Below are 26,654 nucleotides of genomic sequence, written 5' to 3'. Positions count from 1 at the left end.
ATTTCTGTATGATATAGGTCTGGGTAAAGGAAATGGGTATCTTCAGTATTTGGTTAAAAACTGACTTACAAACTGCAGACTCATTCATGTAGCAGTGCGAAAGCATAACACAAGAGAAACATTACTTTATGAGAATTCCAGCTTGTCAGCAGTGACTTGAGGAAAAACACTGTTCCATACAAATCACATTTGATCAGAAAGCCTTTGCATTCAAGTTTTCAGATTAACCATTTAATCCCAGGCTCCTAGGCACAATACCTTCTAGTGTGCACAAGCGACTGCTAATAACAGTATCATAAAACATGGGCACCCCTCCATAAAAAGAGAAAAATAACATTACATTGATCTAGAAAGATGCATCAGAATCTGATTATATAGACAGACACTGCACTTATGCAAAACATGCTAGCATATGAAAAGGAATAGTCTGATTTCATCAAGAAAACCCTACAAGAGGAATTAGAAGCAGTATGAAGCTTTATACAGTATCTGAGGGATGATGTAAGAGTAAGAGCTATTAGGTCAGCTGGTAACAGTTTTCCTATGTGTGAAACATTCTTAAAAAATGAAACCAGCAAAACTAATTTTTTTCTAGTGACATATATGTGATCCTTCTAAGACCAGGTTCATGAAGTATTTAACATGAAGTACTAAGTCTTAAAGAGACCCTAGTGGTGAATAAAGATACCTTAATTATGTTCAGATATCAGTTAGCACACTGACTGCCAGCAGACTATTCCCATCCTGAAGGTTTTGTGGGCTACCAAGAACTGTCATCCCTCTGCTTACAAAAACCAGTGCTCAGAACATACAGCTCTACACACTGACTTTCTGCATCCCACTCTGACCACCATCCTGAGTTCTCTAAACCTATGGCTTCATTAATTACAGAAAAAGTAATAAGCGGAGATGCAGGGGGGAGGGGAGGCAAATTGCACTTCATGCAGAATGTCATCAGATGGCCTTCACTAAATGTGAATTCAAAATGTTGTGGAGGAAGCTGCGGATGGCATCTTCACTTTTGCCTTTCAGCTGTCCACCAAAAAATGCTTTGGCTACTCATAATTTCTTGCATTTATTTTGGCAATTTTTGACTCAAGTGCTTTTTAGTATTCCCATGCTTGCAAGCTTTAAGAAATATTATCTTTCTTCCAGGACTGTGTGGAGTGATTTTTTAGCAGAAATTCTTAAAATACCATCACTTTACTGATTACACCACAAGTTTGCACACTGAAAGCCACTCTATGCACAAGGTACAAAAAGATTACAATATATGACCTACTAGAAAAAATAAATCATACTGCAGAACAACCCCAAATCTACACTGATATTTTTACTCATCTCCCACTACTGCTTTATCCAAACATTCTGGTTTGTACTTACAGTGCAGTTTGAACTACAGTGTAGGTGTAGCTGGAACTACAATGTAGTTACAAGGTAGTTGGAACAAACCTGTCTCTAACCTCATACAGGACTTTGAGACTGCAAAATATATTGAACATAAATAGTAACATTTTAAAATGAGTAACAAACACTAAGTAACATGAGTAATGATCATGTCACCTGTACGTACAGTTGGCAGAATGCTGAACAATCTCTCACTGCTGTTAAAAACACTTTTGAAGAGGAATGAAGGAAGGCCTTCCAGAACTGAATAGTTAATATTTTAACGTCCTCTATCAGCACCACAACTGAGTAAGAGTGAGTACTGCTCATTACTGCATTCTGAGATCTCCTCCCAAAGGTAACTTGGGATCATGGGGTTTGGCTGGGAAGGAGTTACAATAATAACTTAAACTTTCATACATTATTGATGAATCAAGAGCAGCTAAATTTACCTTTTCTTTTTATTCATCCAGAAGAATCAGAGAAGGAGGGAAAAAAGTTGCAAAAAATGTGAAACATGTAAACAGGAATAAACACAGGCAATCATGGAACACAAGTCTCATGGGCATACAAAGGAGTTCAAACAACTATAAAAAGTTAAATGATTGAACTGAAAAAATCTCTAAAATACTTACTTCAAAAATACTAAAAAGTCCTAGCAGCACTCACTGCTTGCTTGATTACCATGGATTGGTATTACATAGAAGTAACTTTAAAAAAGCTTCTTCATTTATCCTAACCCACAGGCACATAAGAAGAAATAATCTTTGCCTTTGATGGAGAAGCCTCACATTGCTGAAGCTACAAAAAAGTATGATTACAAAAGAGCTCATTTACTTTTGCATTGAGAAAACTACTGCACTGGTTTATAAGACAAGCACCAAAGGTATTTTCAGTGGAAATAATATATAATTACTTGGAGCACAGGAATATACAGATATATGTATACTTCAGGCAGAGGAAACATGTTTCCAATTATAAATATCTTTCCCTCACCTATTTATGCTTAAAAAAAGAACTTAAGAAGCAGAATTAAAATTATGCATTTTAATTTTAAGTTTAGCTTTACCTGGGATTTAATCTAAATATTTAATACTGGCAGTCATCATAAATGCAGTAATTAGTACTTCAAAAAGTGCATGATGGCCGATCTTTCTTTATAACTATCTGCCCATTAAACTTCTTGCTTCATCAGAAATTGACTGCAAGAATTCAACACAAAAGTTATGATTTTCTTTACATTATTGACCAGTTAAGATATCAGTTACCATTTAAGACTTATTTTTCTTTAGTCACTTAAAACCAACAACTACTCAGATCATCTTTCAGGTAGCTGGCAGCAAGTCTGTGCCCATCCAAACTTTTCAACAATAAAGTCAAAGAAGAGCTGCAAGAAAAGACTTCAAGCCATGAGCCAGCAACCAAGAAAAATTTGATTAACAATTGCCATGAAATTCATCCATAGTAAAGTACTCTGGAAGTTTATAGACAAGAAGCAGTTAGTAACCATTTGTGCAGTACCCTCAAGCACTGCTTCAGCTGAGATAGCAGCACTGTGAAGTCCATGGCTTTAAAGGAAAAAAAAAAACCATTAACACACAAGTGTATTTTCAGATTTTTAGACTGCTCTCCCTCATAGCCCAAAAGACAAACATTGTGCTTGTTCTGCAATACACAGGCTTTTGTGGACTACTCATGTAAGCTCATCAATGCAACCCTCAAACATCAATCTCCTGTCCACAGTTGTGTTTGACCTCTACCCCATCTAAATGAATTGAACTGATGGAGCAGTTGTCTGAAATTTGTACATTAATATTAAGCTTCCTTTTTGAATCCTTTTTGAAAATTATAAACCCAAAATCCTTTCATAAATATTCTGAATATATGAAGAATTCTGGGATGCTCCCACATGAGGTTCACAATGTCTAAATATTCATGCAATGTAATGACAAAATTCCTTTGCTTCACTACTGTCTCCACACCCAAAGGAATTAACTTAAAATTTTGATATAAACATGTGTTTAGGCTCTCATGACACACTAAGGCTTACCTGAACTTTACAGTGACATGGAAGTTGTGCTTCTGTGTAACCAGAAAAGCTAAATGTACTAAAGCTTTTATAACAATAACTCTACTAATAAGAATTAAGGTATTCATAAAAGCAAGCTTTCTCCAATATGCCAAAATTAAAATAATTACAAATTTTTTGATTGCTTGAAACATCACTTACCACACATACAAACAAAAAAGTTCCAGAGTTTTCTCAAACTTCTCATGAAACATATTTGAGAAACTTGTATGAACAAACATCTGTCTGGAAGATGACATTTCACTATTACACATAAGATGTAAGGTCATACTGAAATTAAAATTTCAAGTGAGTAAATTTGGGCTTGTTAAGAAAGCCTTCTAAAGTAATTTTACAGCACAGTTTTCAAATGTCTTAATTTGCAGACTATTTCAAAACTGTACCTTTGTACAGAAAAGGCCTGCCTTTCTTATTTCAGCTTTGTTAACTAAGCTATTAATCCTGGAGAAATATGCAGGTTCATGATACAGAAGTACCTGTTCTACAATAGAAACTAATCAAGTCATATGTCAACTTCCACCTTTTTTCCTTTTTTTTTTTTTAAGATGTCTTCCCTGACTGTGCAGATTTGGAGACTACTAGTATAATTGATGTGGCTGCATTTTATTCCTTTATATTTGGCCCTTCACACCTTTAGCTCAGAAGTCAACTCCCAAAAACACCCTCAACTGAAAGTACTTCATTATCCCAACTACGATTTTTCCACAGTTCTCAGCATGTCTCCCTAAAAAAAAAAAAATCAATATGCCCAGTCTACCACCAATTTGAAATAAGCAATCTAAAATAAGAAAAAGTCAAATTACAAGTCTTTGGTTTTATTCCACCAACTTATTAACAACAGACTTTATTAGGAATTAATAAGTATGATTCAGGCAGCAATGGAAATGAAAACATTTCTGTAATTTACTTAAAATAGTTGAAAAAAAACTTCAGTTGTGAATAGCACATGCTTTATTCAAATTGTCCCAGGATGCTTTTGTTTTTGTAAAAAAGTATCAGACCTTTGATTTTCAGTTTCACATGTACTGTACTTGGAATATTTTGGGGATTTTGTAGTTTGTTTTTTCGGGGGGGGGGGCGGTGGTGGTGGTTGTTAAGGACAAGTTAAAGCTGTATGGGAAAAGCATGTGTGCTTTGTCAATCCCTGGTATAAATATCCCTCTTTTATGAAAGGATCACGAACAAAAGTATTTCATATTCTGTTTTTTTGCCACCAACATATAAAGCATTTTAAAAATCAACATGTTAAGCAGAAAGTCTGCTACACAAAGATCTACATACAGGACAGTGTTTTCATCGTTCTTTTAAGTTGTAAAGCAAGATGAAAGAACTTTGTATGCTGCTCCAAGAATATAATATATATTCCTGCCTACAAGCTTTAACATGAGTACTTCTTTAATGCACAAATATGTTTTACCCATTACCTGGATCTTCCTATGTACCAAGCTTTAATGCTACCCCCCAGCAAAGTTGGATTTCAGATAGTTTCCTTATAATTAATTCACAATTAACACTTTAACAACAAAAGGTCAGAAAATGTGGTCTTGTTTATGGACACATCTACCTGCTCTAGAGGGATATAGCACAATTGCAGCCCTCATCTCCTAGAGCACCTCCTGGTTTTTAATTTACCACCTAGCACTGCCACTGCAACCAGTGTGACACAAAATTCAGCATTGGATGGAACACACAAACCACAGACTTGAGGCCATGCCACTGCCGAGTGCCACACTGAAACGCAGTGCAGGTGCTTGTGAGAAAATGTCATTACAGCTGTGCGATGAGAATCTAGACTCATGAAGAATGCTGTGCTCCCTTCTCAGGGCAGGGCACACTTAGACTTGACATATAAAGCTAAAGTAAGATTTCAAACTGAAGCTGCAATTGAAAGCTTTGTTTTCTATGCAGTTCACCTCAAAATAACTACTTCATGAGGTCAATTTTTAAAATTAATTTTCCTAAAATTAAATATAATATGAAATATTGAAAGGCTATTAAGAAAAAACCCTGTATAATTAATCCTCTAAAATCTGTCATGCATTAGAAAAATGCAACATTTTCCCTAGTTAGCTCATTTGAAAACACAAAATCAACTAAGTAGGAATGCCAATGTTGTCTCAAAAACTAGTACAGCTGACAGTTTTCTTCTGAATATTTCAACTTAATAATGTGCTCATACAATAAAGGCAAAATTCAACACAAAATCTACCCTACAGGCCAGAATTTAACTAGATCACAAAAAAAAAAAAAAAAAAATCAGAAGTACTACATTTTTCTGCCAGATAAAGTAGCTTCCAGCAAGCTGCAACAAAGTTCTAAGACTTTCCTATTTACAAGCAGAATGTGACAGAGCTATTAAGGTATTTTTAGCATTATAATTAAGTCTTTTAAAAAAACTGAAATGAGTCTCAGGGGATTTTATCAAACTGAATGTCACATAGAACATGTGTAAATTGAAGGTTCTAAGAGGCTACTGAGAGTTTATTCCAGCCGACAACACAGAAAAAGTAAAAATTGCAACTTTTTTATTTCTTTACCAAGCAGCTTTCAAAAATTTGAGGAATGAAAAGCAAAAAAGTTAAAATGGTTTTTCAGAGAATTCATCTTAAAGGAAACCTACTTAAGGAGCATACCCAAATTTCATTTCTTCTTATGTCCCTCTCTGCCTCTCTGTATCTATTAAAGAAAAACTAAGGTGCTGGGTATAGTGTACTTTGTGAATTTGGTCATGGACCTCAACCTCAGACACAAACATCTAAGATTTATAGAATAACATGATTTAAAACATTAAAAAACATACCAAGTTTTAAAAAAATAATAATCAAATGGAGTACCTAAAACATTTATATGCAAGTAGAATCTTGAATTTGCCGCTAGAGTACTCTTAGATCAAGTACTAACATTAGAACTAGAGTGGTAACGAGCCTAGAAACACTTTAGGTAATACCCAGGCTCTGAAAAACAGCCATTTATGCCAATCCAAAGAAGAAGGGGCCAGAAGCTATCCTAACTTGGGCAAGTAACCTGTTGAAACAGTTCCATGTACCATCTCTGCAGACATAAGGCCAGTTTAAGGAGTTGCTACTCCCTACCTAATTTATTAATTTCTATTTATCTCTACTGATTTTGATATGACTTCAGAACCAAACCCCAAAATACCACCACACATTTTGAAACTTTAAGATGGAGATGAGAAAATGGAAAACTGTTGGTCTGGATTTGATCCCCAACCTAATTCATGTGGTGTTCCAATAATTTCCCAGGAAAACAAAACAGGATGACACTTGTGACAAACAAACTTCTTTTACAGTACACATGCATTGTAAGACAAATTTATTCCAGTGGAGAAAATCCGTCACATGCAGAAATAAGAATTACCATATTAAAGACTACAGTTCTGTAGCATGAAGAAAGTCTTATTACTAAAATAAAGCTGCCAGAGCAGAAACAACAGGCCTCAAAAGCTGAAATTCGTTCTCCTCAACCCAGCAAGATAGCATGAGTTATGACCTTCAGCCATGAGACTAAATGTATTACAAAGCTTAACATTGAAAGCAAGTCATACCACCATTTTTTCCTTTTTCTATTCAAGAAGTTACCCCCAAAAGTAACAACTTCCTTTGTTTCTTATTTATTGTAGGAAGAAAATAGTACATTTCCAGGACAGAAAGGAAACATGTCAGTATGACTAAGCATCAGAATAGAGCTTACAGAGAACTGCAGACCTTGTGCATTCACAAGGCTCCCAGCTGCACCGTCTGTCACTCCACGGGATCTCCCCACAGAAGCATCTTTGTAAGGCCAAGCTGCAAGTCCATCCAGCCCAGCATCCTCTGTCAAACTGCAGCTATCTGTGCGTGCTGTGATAAAACCACACTACAAACTCTGAGCAACTCCTCCCACTAGGTTCTTCCCCACTTTCACCAGCCAATACGTGGCTTCAGCAATGAATGAGAGGTGGATAGCTCCACATGAATTTGTCTGATTGTATTTTTTATCTGCTCTTTCTTTCATCTGTTGGTTTATATGTAGACTGCACTCTAGAAACTGAAGGCATGCCATGTGAAATGACCCAAGTGGTTTAAAAGACACTGAGCTGACCTCCGAGAAAAAATAAAAATTGGGTTCACTCACCACACCACAAAACTAAAAAAAACTCCTCATGTTGAAAATAACTGCAGTACAGAAAATCATTAAGATACACACTAGAGGTAAATGCCCATTGTTTATTTGACTATATATGCCACCTCTGTGTACAAATGTAGGTCAGGGAACAAACCCCCACTGTTATAAACCAGAAAGACTGTAGGCTGGGGAATACAGTAACTTAAGAAAATTACAATAAAGACACACACATGCCTTGAGCTTCCTGCTTCTTCTAAAACCCTCATGCAAGTATTAAAAGAGTTATAACCATCAAAACTGCTCCTGCCAGCAAGTCAGAAGAGAGGAAACAGCTCAGGTATCCTTCTGAGGTATTGAGAAAACTCAGTCATCCACGGGAACAGGCTTTGCTTTCCTTATTTTTCACTAAGTTTATCTTGAAAAGGTCTTTGACTTCTCTAGGCAGAAGATATTCCATGTCTTGGACTTCATGCCATACTATCAGCATTATTAGACAAGAAACATACAAGAAATTCCACTGTTTCAATGTTCAGAAAATGTTAAACCAGAAATGCTATTATATGCTACTGAATTTAAACTACACTAAGAATTATCCAATGAATTATTCAATGAGTAAGTCCCACTCAAATTAAACTGGCAGAGAGAAAAACCCAAGTGACCTACTTGACCTTTTGGGGACGGAAAAAGGAGAAACTGTAGAACTACAGTTTATGTTAAAATTCCAAAGAAAGCTGTCTGTGCCATCAGACATTCAACACACACACCTGTCAGTGTTATCACGTATATACAACTCAGAAGAGGAGAAGAAAGGCAAGTTCCACTTTATGAAGGTTTTCCCTTAGGCAACTATACTAGCAAAAAAATCTTAAAAATAAGGTCCATATGCACTATGGCATGTTAAAAAATGATTTCTAAATTACACAAGAAAAAATCAGAAGATGATTAAAATAACTAAAAACAACAACAAAAACCCAAAACAAGACAAAACCAACAAAGCCACCACCACCAACAAAAAAAACCAAAACAAAACCCAAATGAAAACCCCCACCAAAAAAACAAAACAAGTTTCCAGTTAGTTTCCTCCCAAACAGTAAAGTTAAAACAGAAACATTTTGTGTCCTGGAACATGTTCCTTGGAATCTCAGTAGCTCTTCCTGCTGTAGGCATTGAAGTCTCTGACAAAGAGTAAGAAGTCTGTAATTTCCTGCTTCACAAAACTATCAAAACAACTGTCACTTTTTCAGCATTTTAACAAGCAGACAGGAACAGATTACTGTACTCAGATGGTGCTAGTGTTTTATTATCATACTGGAAATGTAACCTCAGCTATGAAGGGAAGCTGGCAGCAGAATTTAAGATAAACAAAACCAAAAAAACTACCTCAGATTTCTGAGGGAATCTAATGAAAAGGCAGTCTCTTCCCAAAGCCTAGTGAGACCATGACCAGACACTGATCAAGAAAGATGCACTCTCATAATCTCTCAAACAGAAAATTCAATACACACATTGGAGTGGTATTTATCATAACAGAGACAGCATTAAGACAAAGAAAATTACTAATTAAAGTTCAAGAAAGCTTCATAAGGACTCCTTCTCTTGCAAAGCAAGGGAACAAAAAAGTATTTTGCCGAAGTCAGCTGCATGCTTTCGGTTTCTCTTATCTGACTAAAAAAGGCCCTTGTCTCTTCTTGCATTACAGCTTGCAAAAAATTCTATGAAAAACAGTTATTGACAGGCAGATATCTGAAAAACAGAAGTTAATTTCAAGCACTGTTAGAATATCTGAGCATGTTTTACGAAGCAATTTGATTACTACATTGAAAAAACTAAAATGGCCAGACTAAGTAAAACCAGAGCAGTTTGTTTCAAAAACTAGAAGAGGGAAATGTGTGTGTGACTTCGTCTTACATGACTTTTGTGCTGAATTGTTCCAAAAAAGCACAGTATGCCAATTGAAGTACATCATAATTAAATAAACGTGAAAGGTATGATCAGCACAGAACTGAATTTTACTATCCGATGTCACAGTTCAGCTTCTCCTTAGATGGCTCGTTTAAGTAACAAACAATTTACTACAACAGAGCTGTTAAGAATGCAACAGGAAGTGTTCCACTGGAGATGAGTACTTTGTTTTCTTGCACTGCAGAACAACACTCACTGGGACTGTTCTCTGTGTTACCTCTTGACTTTGCATAAAGTCAAAAGCAAACTACACCATCTGCTAAAGATTCTGCTGCATGAGGTAAGCTAAAAATAGTGAAAGGTACTTGTTACCTGCAATTCATCTCAGAAAACCTTTATACCAGTAATTTTAAGGATTCATCTAGGAGAAAAAACACCCCTTAGATCTGCCTTTTTTTTTTTGGGAAAGTCGTTTTCCAGTTCACAAAATGCAAATATTGATCCTATACAGTTATTATCTTCACAGCAAAGGAAAACTTGTGTCATTAACATGTAATACATTTAGTTAAAAGTGGTATAGAAAAGAAAACAAGATCTAATTTAAGAGATGTTACTTCTTTCTTGTTTCTTGATACATTAGAAAGTAAGCTACTTATCCACATCCGATGGATATCTTTCATCCACTGCACAGCATATCATGCTCTCTTCTCAGTCCAGGACCCAATAAGCAAAGAGAGGGGTTTGCATTTATGTAACAGCATTAATTTAAAAGCAATGTTCTTACTAAGAAGAAAAAAGATTATGAAATCTAGCCCATGAATGGAAGTGCTGTCAAAAAAATTATGATCAATGTGGGAAACAAATTATCTGAACTTTTTAATGTAATTTTATTCAATCAACATACCCATATTTTTTTTCCCTTATGAAGGGCAGCAAAATACACATGTATGAGAAAAATAAGCAAAAATGTCTATATCTAATTTAAAATACAAATGCACAAGTGCCACTAATGTCTGGGAGGTGAGGGGGGGGGGGGGGTGGAGAAGAAAATATTATCTTTGTCTGAATTTTTTTCTCAGTCCACATATTCACCAATTATTTACTACATTTTTAAGTAAATTGTGATATTATAATATATACCTTCTCACTGCTTCATTTGATCATTAAAAGCACAACTTCTAGTTTGAAACATTGTTAAGTTGTCATAAGATCAAAATATATTGGAGCTATTCTGGTATTAATGTTGGGATTTAAGTGTACTTCCCAGACCCTCCTTGCTAATAGACATTATTAAAGAGCACTCAGAAAATTTAATTAAGTTTTAAACTGAAACACAGGTGTAATTAGGAAAGAATATGCACTTAATTTAAATCTTATGCTCAAATGTTATCTATACAATTTTGCACCTACAAGAACAACTTTAATTAAACTAGCATAGTAAAAGTGTCTGAGCTTTCGGGTAACAAGCCAGAATCACAAGCCCACCTCCCAAAATCTAGTACAGAACCTAACTACAGAAATATTTTGTCCCTCCTTTTCTCTCTACTGTTTAGTGCAGTGAAGAAAAACAAATGGAAAACACCTGAAACACCAACAAAGGCAAACACAGAAGAAGAGGCCAAAAATGATAATGCTGAAGAGGTACAGAATTTCAGTAAAGCCAAGCCCTGACTCTTTTCCTTTTCACATCCTGCTGGCAGACAAATCTTTACCACACAGACTACAAGCTTCTAGGCCATCTAAGAAACCATCTTGTCTTACAAAAAGTCCAGCAGATTGATGGTTTGCAAGTGTTGTCATTTCACTTCAGAACTAACGTAAAAGTTCCAAGCCTAACAACTTCACAGCACTTAATTCACTGAGATACTCTTTCTGCATTGTAGTTTTAACAGGAATTTCTGAAACTAATGGATATCATAGAGTTTTTACTTCAATTTATTACCCATTTCTCATGAAATCTCGTATAGATTTGACTAGCACAATGCTCTAAAATTAGAAAGGCAGTAAGTGAATTCTGTGCTTTCAAGGGTGTTTTAATCTGGTTTCCAGAGCTTTTCCACTTCATTTTATTTCAGGGTTCTAAGGGAAGGTTAAACTAACATTGACTGAATTTTCTATTTCTGTTTAAAAACCATGTCATAAATTCTTCACGCAACAACAAATCCTGGTCCATTAAAAAAAAGAAAAAAGTAAACCACCGAAACTTATTGGCTCAAATTGGTGGATGAAAGCCAGTTCTCATCACAGACTTTAAACAAAAGCACCTCAAGCAAGATATGTATTTTGAGAAAAGGAAATTTTTTGCATTATTCTTGGAAGATTCTTAACTACTTCCAACTTCAAAGTAATTATGTAAATAACATTTAATAATGTGTACTCATTCCTTAACAAGTCAGAATAACCCACATCACTTGGAGAAATAACTGGCTGATAAATGCACTCTTCTGGTGCTTTGTTCCCACTGTCAGCTTTGAAAAAAAAGGGCACTACATTTCTGAAAAAGGGGTAAGACTACTAGCGACTATTTTCCTGTATTGTTCCCTTCCCTTCCTTGCCTCCACATTAAAATAGCTTTCCAATTCATATCAAAGCATCCAAGGAGCAGTTTCATTTTATAAAAAATGTCAAGGTCCCAAGGCCATTTCCAAATTTAGGCTTCACATTTAAGTAACTAAATCTGTATTTCAGCTGTATTCAAAACCAACCTTTACTTTTAGCATAAGCAATTCTAGTTAAAGATGGCAGAGTAAACAAAAAAGAATAGAAGAGGCATTTCTTTCCAGAGAACAGATAAATCAACTACCAACATGAGAAATTCAGAACTATTAAAAATGTAACTAAAAAATAAAAATTATTTTTAAAAAATTTGAGCGACTAAAATTAGGTTTATCCTCTGTATGAACATTTAGACAAAAGTGTATCAACCTAGAAAACAGCAATACAAGACAAAGTGTTTAAAACGACAGTATTTAAAAAAAAAACCAAAACCAAAAAAAAAACAACAAAACAAACCAAAACCAAATCACTGAATAAGGGATATGACAGTTACTTTGGAAACAAGTTCACAGTAAAAATCAGACTACAATGAACAAGAATCCAACTGGATATAAAAAAAAAAAAAAAAAACACAAGAAAAAAACCCACAAAACAAGAGGAATTTGCTAGTTTGAAGTTTTGGTATGGTTTCTGAGCCTTTTTTCAAGTACCAGCAAGTACTTAAGACACAGGTGAGGCGCAGCTCATTTAATCCGTTTTTGATTTGATGAAGCCAAACTCATCCAGAACTGATTTCTGTAATTCTTTATAACCACAATTATGTTAAAGGATCTTCAGAAAGTAAAAATCTAAATTGCACAGTTCAAAAGAGTATTTATCCTAGTGCTTTATTATTTAATTCCTTCTGAAGCAAATTCCTCACTCTTCATATTAGACTCATTTGACCAATCTACAGATTTTAAAGTGACTTCATGCATTTGCTAGCAGCCATAACTGACTTTATTCTAAATTAAGTGAAAGAGAAATGGAGAGCTAATTATATTCAAGAACATTAATTCTTATTTGGAAAGATGAGATTGTCCCATCTGCCTTAATAAAGTTTTCCTTCAAGTTTCATGGGTGTTTTTTGCTCAATCATACGTGAAATCTCAGTTTTGTGTTGTCCATATTTCCATAATATGTTGGAGAATTTAATATCAGAGTCCATACAAAAAAATCAGTATAGCCTAAGCCATAGTGTTGTTTTTTAAAGCAACATTTTTAAACATAGGAAACACAAACTAGGACTTGAAGTGATAGTAATGAAAGTCATAAAAATATGGGAAATAAAAGTCCAAGATTTCACTGAACCAACTTAAGAAAGGGTAAACTATGGCACTTGTTGTAGAAGAAGTACCTTTCACTCAAAGGAAATCAGTAACAGCAACTAAACCTGAATTTCCTGAGGTGCTACCAAGAAACTCATCAGCATTGATTCAGCACATGAAATGGTAAAGCAGTAACAAACTAAAAGAGATTACCAAGAAGTCTGAGCATCATGGCAGCTTTATGAGTTGAGTTCCCCTTGCAATTTCCCCACTGCGCTATGACTTCTCTAAAAGGACTTTCAGCTTCAGTTGAAACAACATGACACAGTAATAATTCTATCTCAGAATTTGTCTGATTATTCCAACTTCATAATCCCATTTAATTTTATTTACTTTTCTACACCATGTAAGTTTTTTTTCCTTTAAAGGAAAAAAAAAGTGGGGGAAAGATGTCTATACCTCTTGCAACTAGAAGGTGCCCAAGTGTGATGGCATATTCACATATTCAGAGTTTAAAAGGACTCGCGCATAATCAACGCATGATCAGACATCTTAAAAGTTTAACCACCACCACTGAAACACATTTGCAATATGCTTATTTTACAGCCAAAAGAATACTATTCTGAAAAACCTTTACAAGACAAATGCCTAAGCAAAAGGGAACAAAACAGCATTTACTATAACACGCAGATATCTTATTAAATTTTAATTTAAAATATTCAAAGATTAGGCAAACATTTGTGATCACTAAAGATGTCACAGTAATTTTGTTTCTTACCATGAAAACTTGTATGTGAGCAGCAGCGTCTCAAATATGGGACAGTCACTGGCCTTCCCAGTCTCACTTCTTTAAGGAGGTGTGCAAGTGCTTTTCAAATCATTATGAAGCCACAACAATATATAAAAGTCCAGAAATAAAAACTAGTTTCCAGGACACACTGGTGTAACTATAGCTGGGGGAAAGTCTGCATGTGAAACGAGTCGTGACCTTGTGACTTACTAATGGACTGTTTATGGAAATACTTTTCTCAACAAGTTAATCTTTTACTAGGTACTGGAGTGACCTGACTGTGAACTAGAAGCTGAAGACTCATGTCACCCATTGAATTAATTGCTACATTAAAATGTCAGGCAACCTGGGACAAGCAAAGGGTGACAGAGCCCCAAGCCCATGCAGACATCAGAAAGAAAACATGCCTTTGAAATGTTTTGAACAAGGCTGACTACAGCCCAGAACCAGCAGAGAACACACTGTCACGGAATCCTGTCCTGGAAAGCCAAAAGGCATTTGCACAGTCAGCCTCAGGAACACTCAGATATGTAACACAAACTATCACTCTGAACACTCTCTGCAGGGAAGGTCACCATTTTCAGAAGACAGACTTCCCATACTTGCTTAGTATGTCTGAGTTAAGCATTAGCTAGCTAGTCATGCACCTACACAAAATTATAAACAAGCTGCTGTATGAATATGGAAGAGCAGATTTCTCAATTCTTACTCCTTGGCTGTGCACTCACAACGACTGAAAGACCAATGGAATTACACAGAAAGGGTTAAGAATTTTAAATCCTGTCATAAATTATTTTAGCAAGTGCAAATAAGTATACAGTAGCCCAAGAAATCTTTATCAAAAGTCACCATGGTAAGAACTAACCATTTCCCTTGTGAAAGCCAGCTTCATCCCCTCCCAGTTATAAAAACATGCCATTTATTTGAACATGGAAAGGGAGTAACAGTGCTAGACCCATATTGTCTCATTTCCTATTTCCTTTTAAGTATCAAAATGCAGATCTTTTCACAATGAGATTCAGAAATGCAATGAAGCATACATTGGCCCTCCAGAAGATAAAGAGAAATGTTGGTTCTCTAAAATGAACTTAATGGGAGAAAAAGAACAAGAACTCCTCCCCCAAAATGGTTATAAAGAAACATGGGGAAAGATAGGACAGACTGACAGTAAAAAACATGCCAAAACCTTGCCCGATAATAACTACACCAAAAAACTTTGACTGCATAATTATTCATGGTTTCAAGCAAAATCCAGTAGTTTAAAAAATGTTAACAGCACAAAATCCATATATACCTGTTCTGTACCTCTACCAAATCAGAAATTTATTTGTCACCATCTCTGACCCACAAATATTTTGAGATTTGGAGGCAATGGTGTCTTCTCAACCAGAGATTAACCGACAATACTTAATGAAAAAGAGAGCCTGTCCTTCCTAAGGCATCTGCTCTCGTAACACAAGCTGTATTCTCCCCACAGAGGGGAGACAGAACACAGTTGGTCTTAAGTAGTATAACCAGTTGAGCTCTTCTGCACAGATGACATGTCACATTTCTGAAAATGCTGCTGTAGTATAAATCAGTCCTGCATCTGGTTTTGGCCTTGTTCTAATCCAGTTTGCCTGCTTACTAGTTGTGCAAATGAGAGCTTTAGCACTTTTGGCTCTATGATCAGAAAAACTTAATACAGCTTTTGTACCAATGTTAACCAGAGAAGATAAATTTGTTCAGTAGTCTTTCCCCTCACAAACATTAACGGAAGAGACCTGAACTATTTCCCAATAAGCTGGATGAAACAAATTGAGTATTTTTTCAAAATCTTACAGCTCTGTAAATATAACTATTCATAGCTACAGGTCCTAGGTACATTAAAGAAACAATCACTGTCTTACTTTTGACCACTTGAACCATTGTATCCTTTCAGTCCAGGTTTTAATCACGACAAACCCATGAGTTTCAGATATTAAACAAATCAGTATGCATCAAAAACTATCAGCATAGCCTAGGCAAAAGCAACTTAAGTGTGGTAATTAATTAAAACACACACTTCTATGTAGACGTTCTGTTACAGCCAGGAAGTCTTGCAGTTTGTAGCACATACTACATAACCAGATGCTGCATCCTTCTTTTCTCCCCCAAAGTTCTACAGAGGCATATAATGCCTGAAGCATCAGAGGCACTAACTTGCCAACTTTACAAGTCCTAGAAAAAAACCCCAGCTTGCTAACTTTACATGTCCTAGAAAAAGTTTTATGTAGCTGTGTGCCACAAGGTGTAGAGAACTTAGAATACAACAGATATGGTCGTTTCATCCTGCTGCCAGCTGCTACACAAAGCTGATAAGCAGAGAAAGCTCACTCAGAACCCTGACAGAGTCACATGTAACTCCAAGGTGGGCATAATGGTAAATTCAGACGCTGATTTTCCTCTGAAGAGGAATTTATGTTTTGAACAAAACCCACACTAGTTAGTCACATACTTAGTGATAAACTGCTTTATTTCAGGCTAAGGTACCAATATTATAAATATGGTAGACTCACATGAAGTGAACAGTTGCACACAAAGAATAACAATAAAGCCTTATAAGGCTCCACCACTGTTTAAGGTTTTTCCTAGAGGCTCATTCATAAGATTAAAATCTGAGTTTTTGTCTAAGTCCTAGCTATTTAGGTCTCAACTACTTATGCACATGCAAGTACGTTAAATACAGCTGAAGTACTAATGCATACAGCTAAGCTGCTTCCTGGGAAGAAATACTTTCAAAAAATTATTTGTCAAATAAGAAAAAGTGAAAGACCTATTTTAATGAAGCTCCTATGGAACACTGTCTACATGATAGAAACTGGCAGATTTCCTACTAGTTCCCCTTGCTAGTTCCTCAACAGTCTACCCGGTAGGCTGAAAGGAAGCCAAAAATCTAAAAGTTCTGGCTGTGCTCTCTCTCCCCTGCAGTCTTGATTCCCAGGGTCTACAAGTGGCTTGCCCTGGCACTGGACCTCTATTCTCATTTGCAGTCAATTTTAAAATAAAGGAATGCAGTTCATATGTAGCTGATTTCAAAGTGTCAAAGCAACTCTCCTTCTCCACTTGGCTTTGCTGGGCATCATCGCTAGCAGCAGCAGAACTGTAAAACACTGCCACAAACATGCAACTCAGAGCAGGTCAGAACAAGCTAACAGTAGAGCATACTAATTTACTGCTGAAACACCAGGGAGAATTAAATACTTCAGCACATTTACCGGGACAAGACGGTTTACTGCTGTACCTGAACGTGCTGGAACTTAACCATATGCTTAAAAGACAAATCTTACACTACAGTAGCACTGTTCTGCTTACCATACATACACTTAACTTTTCATAAAAGAGCTAATCTATACTTCAGAGTTTTCAATATAAATAAGAATTTCAAGATCAAGTGTTACTGTACTTCAAGTGAGTTTAGAAAGATGAACAGTAAGCAGTTTCTTTAGTTTGCTACCATAGTTTACCGTAGTTCATAGTTTCATTAGTTTACCACCATACTCAGCTTGGTTAAAGACACTGTTTTTTCTGAGAAATGGCACTTTTCACAAAGGTCCGTAATGTTATTAGTAAACTGTGTCCCAAAGAGCAACATACTGTCACTGTTTTATTTGGAACAGACAGTAAACATTTGAATGATATGTCATCAAGACCTTTTTCAAGGACATGTCAATGGGCAATGTTCAGATCAAACCTTTCCAACAATTTTTTTTTTTCTTCAGAAAGGGAAGTCCTTCTTCCACTGTAGAAAAGAGACAGAATTTGCAGGACAGTCTAGGAATCTGCAAATCCTGACTTCTCTCCTTTTGTGGAAATAAAAACCCCCTTAGACTAAGAAATTCTTTTTGGCAAAAATAATGAGCATTTCTCAGGTACAGGGAACACTTGACATTTTTTTATATTATACTCTGGTACTTTCTAAGCCCTTTTCCTATATTTTCCATTCCTAAGAGAGTCAACTTGGACCCAGTGGACTTTGAAGTACCTATACAAGAAAAAAAGTGTTCTTTTTCAGAATTGAATCCTTTGTTGCCAGAAATATAGCAGAAATGAGTGACAACAGTAACCACATTGAACAGAGGATGCTGGCCTGCAGCATAATCCAAATGCAATGAGCAGGCAGAAATCTCCCAGGTTGAGCACTTTGCCAATCCACACCTTTCCTTACTCAGCTTGCCGAGTGTATCAGATATGCTGGTTTACAATGCTGAACACATCCTTACATGAAAACACCTTATAACTTTGAAAAGACAAAAGACATCTTAGTTTAATTGCAAATATTTGTTATTTTATTATGTGCCCTCTCACCACAAAAAAGGGCACTCAGTCTGCACGGTAATCTTCACAGTGAGAAAAGCCAAGCAGATCCAACTTCTCCATATTGGTTTGGCATAAGGCATTTCTAAAATGACAACACTGAAGGCTACCTACATTGCTCTCTGCCAGAGCTCTGCATGGCTTCAGGTGTCTCATTTTATACTTTCTTGTGCACAAGGCTGGAGGGGAGGTGAAGTGGGAAGCTTCTTCTCCCTCCTCTTGTGCTACTGGCTTAAAGCAAATGCACAACAATCTGCATGTCCTTAAGATCTCTTTTCCAGATACCTCTGCTCTTCCTCCCAAGAGTCTCTGGGAAGGGCAAGAAATAAGCAGTTGCAACTCAGAGTATATTCTTCTCCAGGGAACAAACTCTAATTTTTAGTTAATTTTAGGAAGGTTTTTAAGGAAGTGTGTAAACAAGGCTGTGTGGAGCAGAATGTATGAGGCCACCAGTCCTAGCCCTAACCTTGGAGGTTCAAAGAGAAAGCAAATGATCCTGGTTACTGCGACCCTGCCAGAAACCAGGAACCATCCCCAGCAGGCAGATACTGAAAAGCTTGGCTGCATTAAGTGGGCATTATAGAAATGGTTTCCACACCATGGAAAACCTAATAGAAACCCCAAAGCCCTCGCACTTTCTACTGGCTGGGACATTTGATTTGCCTGCAGAGATCAGGAGACCTACTGTAATAAGCTGTTATTACAAATCAATGCAGAATTTACAGTTAAAAACCCCAAAAATCAATGTTAATTCTATCCTTACAGGAGAAGCCATTTTGTGGATCTATATGGAGGGGTTACTGAATTATCTTTTTAAAAATAAACTTATGTATATTAGTACAGTTTTAAGAATAACTCCATCCAGCTCCACATAATTAAAAACCAACTCTTCACTTTTCCATTTCAAGTATGAACTGTGAAAGAACTTTACCCAAATACAGAAGCCACTCCTTATGTTTTATTTATATGAAGAACCTAACAAAACCATATGCAAAACAGGTCCTTAATATGAAAGATCCTTCCCAAGTTTTTAAGAATGCATTAACACTGTCTCAGCAAGCTTCCATGCTAATCAAAACTGCAATAATTTCTTACATTAAGCAAAGACATCTGTAAACCTGCGGCCTAGAGTTCTGTAGAAGCATTTCCTCTAGTGAAATAACAAACATCTCAGATCTTTACTTATGGAAAGATTTAAGACCCTAATTATAGATCTAATGCTAAAGTTAAAACCCGCAATCAGAGAAAAAAAGATTGAAAAGACTATTAATATCAGACCTTGCAACTCTGCTATCTAAACCCACAGAGAAGAAACCAAAAAATAAACAAAAAGAAAAAGATAAACAGAGATACTGTCACTGACTACACAAGAATTTTCAAACTGTATATGCAGCAACCAGAAATTAAAAGTGCAGTCATAATTCAAAGCAATGACAATATTGTCTTAGCCACGGTAGTAAACAAACACTAGCCTGCTAGAGTGTCTTAATCTGACAAGCTCAAAAAACTGTACATGAACTGCAAAGTGGATGTCACTGCAAGCTTCACCACACCTTTGACAGATACTTACATTTTTGTTTACATCTCCAAATACAGAGCACTTACATATTATCTGAAGGCAAAATACCATCCACTGAGCTTAGAAGCTTCCATTTAAAAGAATACTAAGAATTACTAAAATGATATTGTGCAGACATTTTATTTGCAGTCGAATGGGAAGTAATACAAACAATTTGTATTAAACCCCCCCCCCCCCAAAAGTGTTAATTTGTGTTTTCAATTTGTTATGACAAATTAGGATTAGGGTTTTTTTTTTTCCTTCAGCATATTAAATATTTAGACCAAGCTCTTTCAGCAACCAAAAGGAACAGTCCTGGAGATAGAAACATGATGGTTATATACTCAAAAATAATCAGGCTCTAAGATGGTGTTTCAGAGAAATAGCTACTGAAGTGAAACACATATATGCACACCTTTGAGGGTGAACTGCCAGCTCCCAAAAATACCTGATCATCACTGCTCACAGCTGAGTAAGAACTCATTTCAGTTTGCTCAAAAGCAAGATGACTGGAGGCTCAGGAAGAGGATGAGGAAGAGCTCAGAAAACAAGATGTCAGATGTGGCCAGATGTCAGTGAGGTCAAGCAGATGCAACTCACTTCCCAGCACTTTATTTCTACCTTCCACAGTGACCTTGGGTAAGTTACAAGGAGCTGCAGTACCAAAAGCAGGATGAGAAATATTAGGAAAGAACTGAAGTTGGACAGCATAATAATCACATTAGCAGTCATTTAACTACCAGTTAGAACACTAGGACAAGAAAGGTGAGAACAGACAATATTATGCTATATTTCCGTGAATGATTTGAATAGTTTACACTTCAGGGACACAAATGAAATATATGGAGGTAGACTGTCTTGAATTACAGTTTAACCTCACAAATAGGAATACTCCATGACACTTTAAGTTTAAAGAAAAAAAAAAACAACTTTCTACAAACATCTTAAAATCTTTAATCATCACATGCTGAACACTATCAAAACAACTGGACATTAATAAGCCAAAAAAGAGAGGGAGTGATGTATCTATCACCTTTTATACCAAAAATTTGAAAACTATTTCATCCATTTCCAGACAGAAGGTAAAAAAATTTCCAATTTCAAATTGCTCTTAGGTAGCAAGTAAATAGAGCTGCTGTGTTTTCAGGACATTTTACAGCCAAGATTCAACACAACTGATCTTCTAAAAGCACACCAACAAACAAACAACTGCAATAAAATAAAGCAAACAAACCCCCAAAACTCAACAAAAACAAAAAACCCAAAACCAACGATCCAAGAAACAGACCAAAAAAACCCAATCAAAAAAACCCACAACCCCTCCCCCCACCAAAAACAAACCAAACCAAAATCCCCTCAAAACTCCAAACATACAGGAAAAAATAGTCAAGACACTTCAGCACCAACCAGAACACTCCAGTTCTATTTGTGCAGTGTGAGACTAGAAAGCGGAAGCAACCCTGCAGGCAATACACTCAGCCTCCGGGTAAAGATAAAAAGGGAGGGTAGCAACAGAAAGCAACTCCCCACTTAACCATGTTCTCCCAGTCATACAGAGACAAGTAATGAAGCCCTTTAAAAGGCTTTCTGTCCACTCTACCTTAAGAAAAAGAATGAACTGTAATTCTAGAGCTTTAAGTGAGCACACAGCAGATAAAAAGTAAATTAACATGACCCTCGGGTCTCTGCAGAGAATACTCTAAGAACACTCAGATTAGCCTTAGAAACTCAGAACTCAAACCAGATCTGTCCTCTTATCACCACTTCTGCTGAAAACTAGCTTTACAAGTTTGTTTAAAAAACAGCTACATGGCAACATATAATTTGTATTTTAAACAAGCTTAAGCCAAGTTTCACCAATAGTGGAAGCCAGTGAAAACCAACAGAGGCATTCCCATAGTCATTCCACCCACAGATGCTTGTTTCTACTCCTGCCTCATTTATGCTGCCTCCCTGCAGCAGCATAAATCTCTGCACAGCTGCACCATTACTTCTGAAAGCATTAGTACACTAAAAGGTCTTGTGAAGTTCAAATCCATCATACAGAAGGAAAAACGGGCCTTCAAATCTTGTGCTCTGCATGTTCAGCCTTTGGGTAAGATACGACTGCACACATCTACACACAGGTATTGCACTGAGCAGTACTTAGACTCCACTGAGTGACAGTAGAGACTGAACCTTTAGTATCACTAAATCCAATGAGACAGAAAGCTCCAGATTAGTTAGTTACAATCTATTTACTTTGCACAGGAACAAAGAAACTGCCATACCAGATCAGACCATTTAAGCAGAACCCTACCACTTGCAATAACTAAGAGTGATAAAAATCAGACATGGTAGAGGGTGACCCTCTTCCAAAAGTACTCCCAAGCCGCAGAACACAGAAGAGGTAGAAAGGCAATCTTCTCTCACCACAGTATCCACTCAAACTGGAAGCAGAAAATCTGGTAGCTTATATACACAGATAGTTATAAACATCAAGCATTAGAGACTTGGATAAAATACAGAATTGTATTTCACCTTATCTGGGAATAGCCAAGATCAATAATAAGCTATATTTTTTTTTACCTTAGCTACATTCTGACAGGAACAGAGAAAGTTCACATTTCAGTGACAAAAAATCCTTGGCCATGCTGTGCGGTCACTGTAGATGCTCTCCTGTTCTCACTACAACTCCTAGTGCTCTTTTAAAAGCATTCATGTCCTCCTTTGAAAGTCATCAAAGGTGCTGCACATTGATAAAAAGGGCTGAAACTGATGAGCTTTTACTAGTAGACTTGTACACATAGACAAAACTTCAGTTTTACTGTGTGACTTTGGTGTCTCTAGCATGTGTCAGACGGCAACTGCAGAAAAATACAGTAAAAACATCTACAAGAGTTGCCTTGCAGCTGAATGATCTAGCACATGCCTTCTCAAGCACCTAATTTTCATGGAAGTCACAAAGTATGTGGTTACAGCACACAGATGAACTGCACCATTTATTTCCTATCATTTTTATAAAAACATGATTACAGCTATATAAACTAATGCTGTTCTTGAGGAAGTAATAGCGCATCTACACCAATTTCTGACACAAACATCACCTTAAGGTCTGTATGTTTTAAAAGCATATTGTTAAGCTTACAGAGAAGGAAGTGCATGCACTTTACCTCCACAGATTTCCCTCATGCAACAAGAAATCACACTACAGTTATCCATGAATTCACTATTTGGATCTTGTTATAAACAAAAACAATATACTGACAGTAAAAAATATTTATGGGATAAGAGATATGAAGTGCTTTATGATGTTGAAGTTGCAATTCCTAAGAAAACAGCTCCCTTCTTCTCTTACAGCGATATAAGATAGCTTACACCCTTTACTGCTTTTAGTGAAAATATTCACTCTACTGCCTGACATGCAAAATGCTTGAGAGCTTGAAGGAAAAAGGTAATATTTACATCTATAATTCAAGAGCAGTTTCCCTTCTCAGGTTCATTTTGAGGCTCAAGAAGGTCTTCCAGCATAAACAGAAACAGAGAATCTATTTAAAAGGAAGTAACTGTAATACCAAAGAGCCTGATAGGGGGACTTTGGAGCAAGCATAATATCTTCTAACGAATACTAGATCCTTATAGGAAAGTACAACTAACTGCATTCAAAGCCTCTCTAGAAAGCATTCTTTAAATTATGCCTTTAAGTTTGTCTCTTAATAACTATCTGGGCAACAGCTGCCCAGGCAAATTTAATGTGTATTACTATTATTCACATATAAATTAACCTCTCTCCTCCAGCTGAAACAAGTCAATATTAAAATGAGGGCAGATAGATGTTTAATTTTTTAAACAGCTTGATAAAGTATTACTTGGTCTAATAATCGGTTTATTAGTAATACAGCGCACAGAATTACTGAGATACTCTATCCATAAATGAGCATTTATGAGTATTTCTGAAGGACAATAATTGTGAAAGTTGTCGTGTATTTTCAACTGCCCTTATAATAAACTATAAACTCAAAGCAGACTCACTGAAACACTGAAGAGAAAAGCTTTTGGTATTCAGTATTTCCTAAGACTTGTTAACATTCCTAGTCAAATAGCACAAAGCGCTTACAAGTATTTCAACTTATATACACACCACACTGATTTGGCCAAATGCAGGTACCTAAAAGTAAGCAAAATTGTCCGTGTGAAAAGGAAAAAAAATTCACAGCTGCTTTGTCATTGCTGCTCTGAGACCAACTAGTATGGATGGACGCAGCATTTCACTGATGCGACATACACTGACCTTCCTGCACCTCTAAAGTCGAGCCTGACTCACACTTGCTCTCACCATGAGACTCAACCTCTTCAAACATATTCTGATATTATTTTTTTTCTTGAAAGCCATGAAACTTGATACAGCACATTATAATATCATGATTTTATACAAACAAAGATGGTGCTAAGAGTTTATAAAAAGACAAGGCACTCACTAAAATTTGTACATCATTACCCTTCCCGAAAACATTTACAGTTTCTCACTAATCCTTCTATAAGTACAGAGCCATTTCTTATCTGCACTCCATAACAAGTATTTTTACACTGCCCTAGGAACAGGCCAAAATCCATCTGAATTGCTGAGAATACATATAAACAGGACATTGGTCTAGAAAACAGTTCTTATTACAGTACTCCTGTGGTAATTCAACCTTTGGAAAATACTCCTGAGGTTTGACTGACATAAGACACAACTAAAAAGAACACACAAGCCGTATGTCCAAACAGGAATTATATTTTTATGAGGTTTAAATGACTAGCCAAACTATAAGGCATCATTAAAATAGCTCCCTGGGTGTTAATACTAAGTTCTTAAACTACACAGTCCACACCAGATAAAACCTTACAAGAGATCCAGGTGAAATTGTCGTCTTTACATCAAAGTTACCTGGTCATACTGCAGTGCCTACACACAAGCACACTAGTAAGACCCAGCGAGTACATGGTAAAGTGAAACGTGTTCTAAAGTATTAAACTGCTTCACCGCGGCTGCAAGTTCACCTTCAACCTGAATACTTGCACACATGTGAAACAGGCAAAATAGTGGAAGATCACAAAAAAATGGACTTATCAATTAATACGTACAGAAGGCAAACACAGGCTGTAAACACCAGGAGCTGAATACAACCACTGAAACTTATCACCTAGACTAAGCCACGACAAAATTACTTTCTCCTAAAAAAACAGTAAGGATATTTATACTTCAAAGTCTTTCCTCTTCTTACTAAAAGAAATCAGTTCTGCATTATCGCGAAGCTGCAGACTAGAATCTGACTTCGGAGAAGTCGGGGGGAGGGGGGAAGGGGAAAATAAAAATATAATGAAGTCGATTACTCAGTTTTGCAGCAAAGTACTCGGGCAGCGCGGGCAGCCCGCAAGGCAGGCGCTCAGCCGCCGCCCGGCCCCGGCCCCGACCCCGGCCCCGCGGGCAGCACCGCGCTCGCTCGCCCCGAGCCCCAATGGCTGCTGACACATCCGGCCCCGGCCCCGCCACCGCCCCGAGCTCACACTTCAAAGCCTTTCGGGACTCCAGCAGAAGTCAAGCACAAACGCACCCCGCAGCCAGGCGGGCCGCCTCCCGCGGCTCCGCTCCGCGGCTCGGCTCCCGCGCAGCCCCGCACCGCTGACAGCTGCGGCCGGCGGGGCAGCCCGGCCCGGCCCGGCCGTGCCCCTCCCTCAGCCCCGTACCAGGTGCCCCGGGGGAAGGCGGGCGGCGGGCGAGCTCTGCCCGCCGCGCCCCAGCGCTGCGCTCCACGGCTGCTCCCGCCGCCCCCGCATCCGCTACCGGCCCGCGGCCAGGGGGGAACGGGGCGGCGGAGCCCGCCCCAAGCCCCGTCCGCGGGAACAGCCCCGACGCCGCCGCTGTCACGCAGCGCCCGCCGGGACCGACCCTTGCCCGCCCCTCCAGCCGCAGGCGCCCCTCACCTCGCGGCGGGGGACGGCTCCATCCTCCGCTCCGCGGCGGGGTCCGTCCCCGCCGGGCTCCCCGCCGGCAGCGGCTCCAGGAGCTCGGCGCAGCGGCTGGGGGAGGCAGCCGGGCTGGCGGGGCTGGAGCGCGGCGGCCCGGGCAGGTAGTGGAGCAGCAGCGTCTCGGGGGGCTCCGGCGAGGAGGAGGAGGAAGAGGAGGAGGCGGCCGGGGCGGCGGCGAGGAAGAGGGGCGCCTCCGGCAGCCGGTCCAGCTCCACGCTCCGCACTTTGCGCAGCTGCTTCCGTCTCCAGTCAGAGCGCTGTTCGCGGCTGCCGCCGCCCGCCTCCCGCAAGAGCCCCCCGCCGCTCCCGGCGACGCTCCCCGCCACCGCGCTGCCTTTCAGACTCCCGCAGGCGGCGGCGGCGGCCGCCTCCGCGCCGCCGCCCGAGGATAATCCCGATGACGAGGCGCGATCCCCCGCCGCCGCCGCCATTTTCTCTGTCGGGTCACATCGGGCTCCCGAGCACCGGGGGCCGCCGGCGGACAGCGCGCTGCGCAAACGGCGCCGCCTGCGCAAACGGCGTAGGGCGGGGGCGGACGGCGGGCGCGGATTGGCGGTGGCGGGCGCCGGGGGCGGGGCCGCGCCCGTAGGTGCCGCGGGGCCGCGCCCCGCCCGCCCCCGCGCAGGTGTCGGGGCGGGGCGGGAGCCGAGAGTGCCGCCGCTGCCGCTCCTGCTC

The 26,654-nt window shown here is 38.4% G+C and overlaps 1 protein-coding gene across 2 annotated transcripts in view; it reads right to left on the bottom strand.

Moving 5' to 3' along the window:
* The window catches only part of MAP3K1 (mitogen-activated protein kinase kinase kinase 1), a 57,924-nt gene extending 31,493 nt beyond the window's left edge, over positions 1-26,431 (bottom strand). Inside the window, exon 1 of one of the 2 annotated variants that reach the window (XM_084225597.1) lies at positions 25,935-26,431. In XM_084225597.1, coding sequence (XP_084081723.1) covers positions 25,935-26,410 — 476 coding nt within the window. In that variant the 5' untranslated portion in view covers positions 26,411-26,431. Of the gene's footprint in view, positions 1-25,697; positions 25,736-25,934 lie in introns of those variants that run through there. The other variant, XM_084225596.1, reaches the window with a different exon arrangement.
* Positions 26,432-26,654: the final 223 nt, after the last annotated feature.

This window comes from Fringilla coelebs, assembly GCF_963513975.1.
Source record: "Fringilla coelebs genome assembly, chromosome: Z".
NCBI classification, from domain to species: domain Eukaryota; kingdom Metazoa; phylum Chordata; class Aves; order Passeriformes; family Fringillidae; genus Fringilla; species Fringilla coelebs.
Note: the sequence above shows the minus strand (reverse complement) of the source record. Positions and strands in the feature narration are given on the sequence as shown.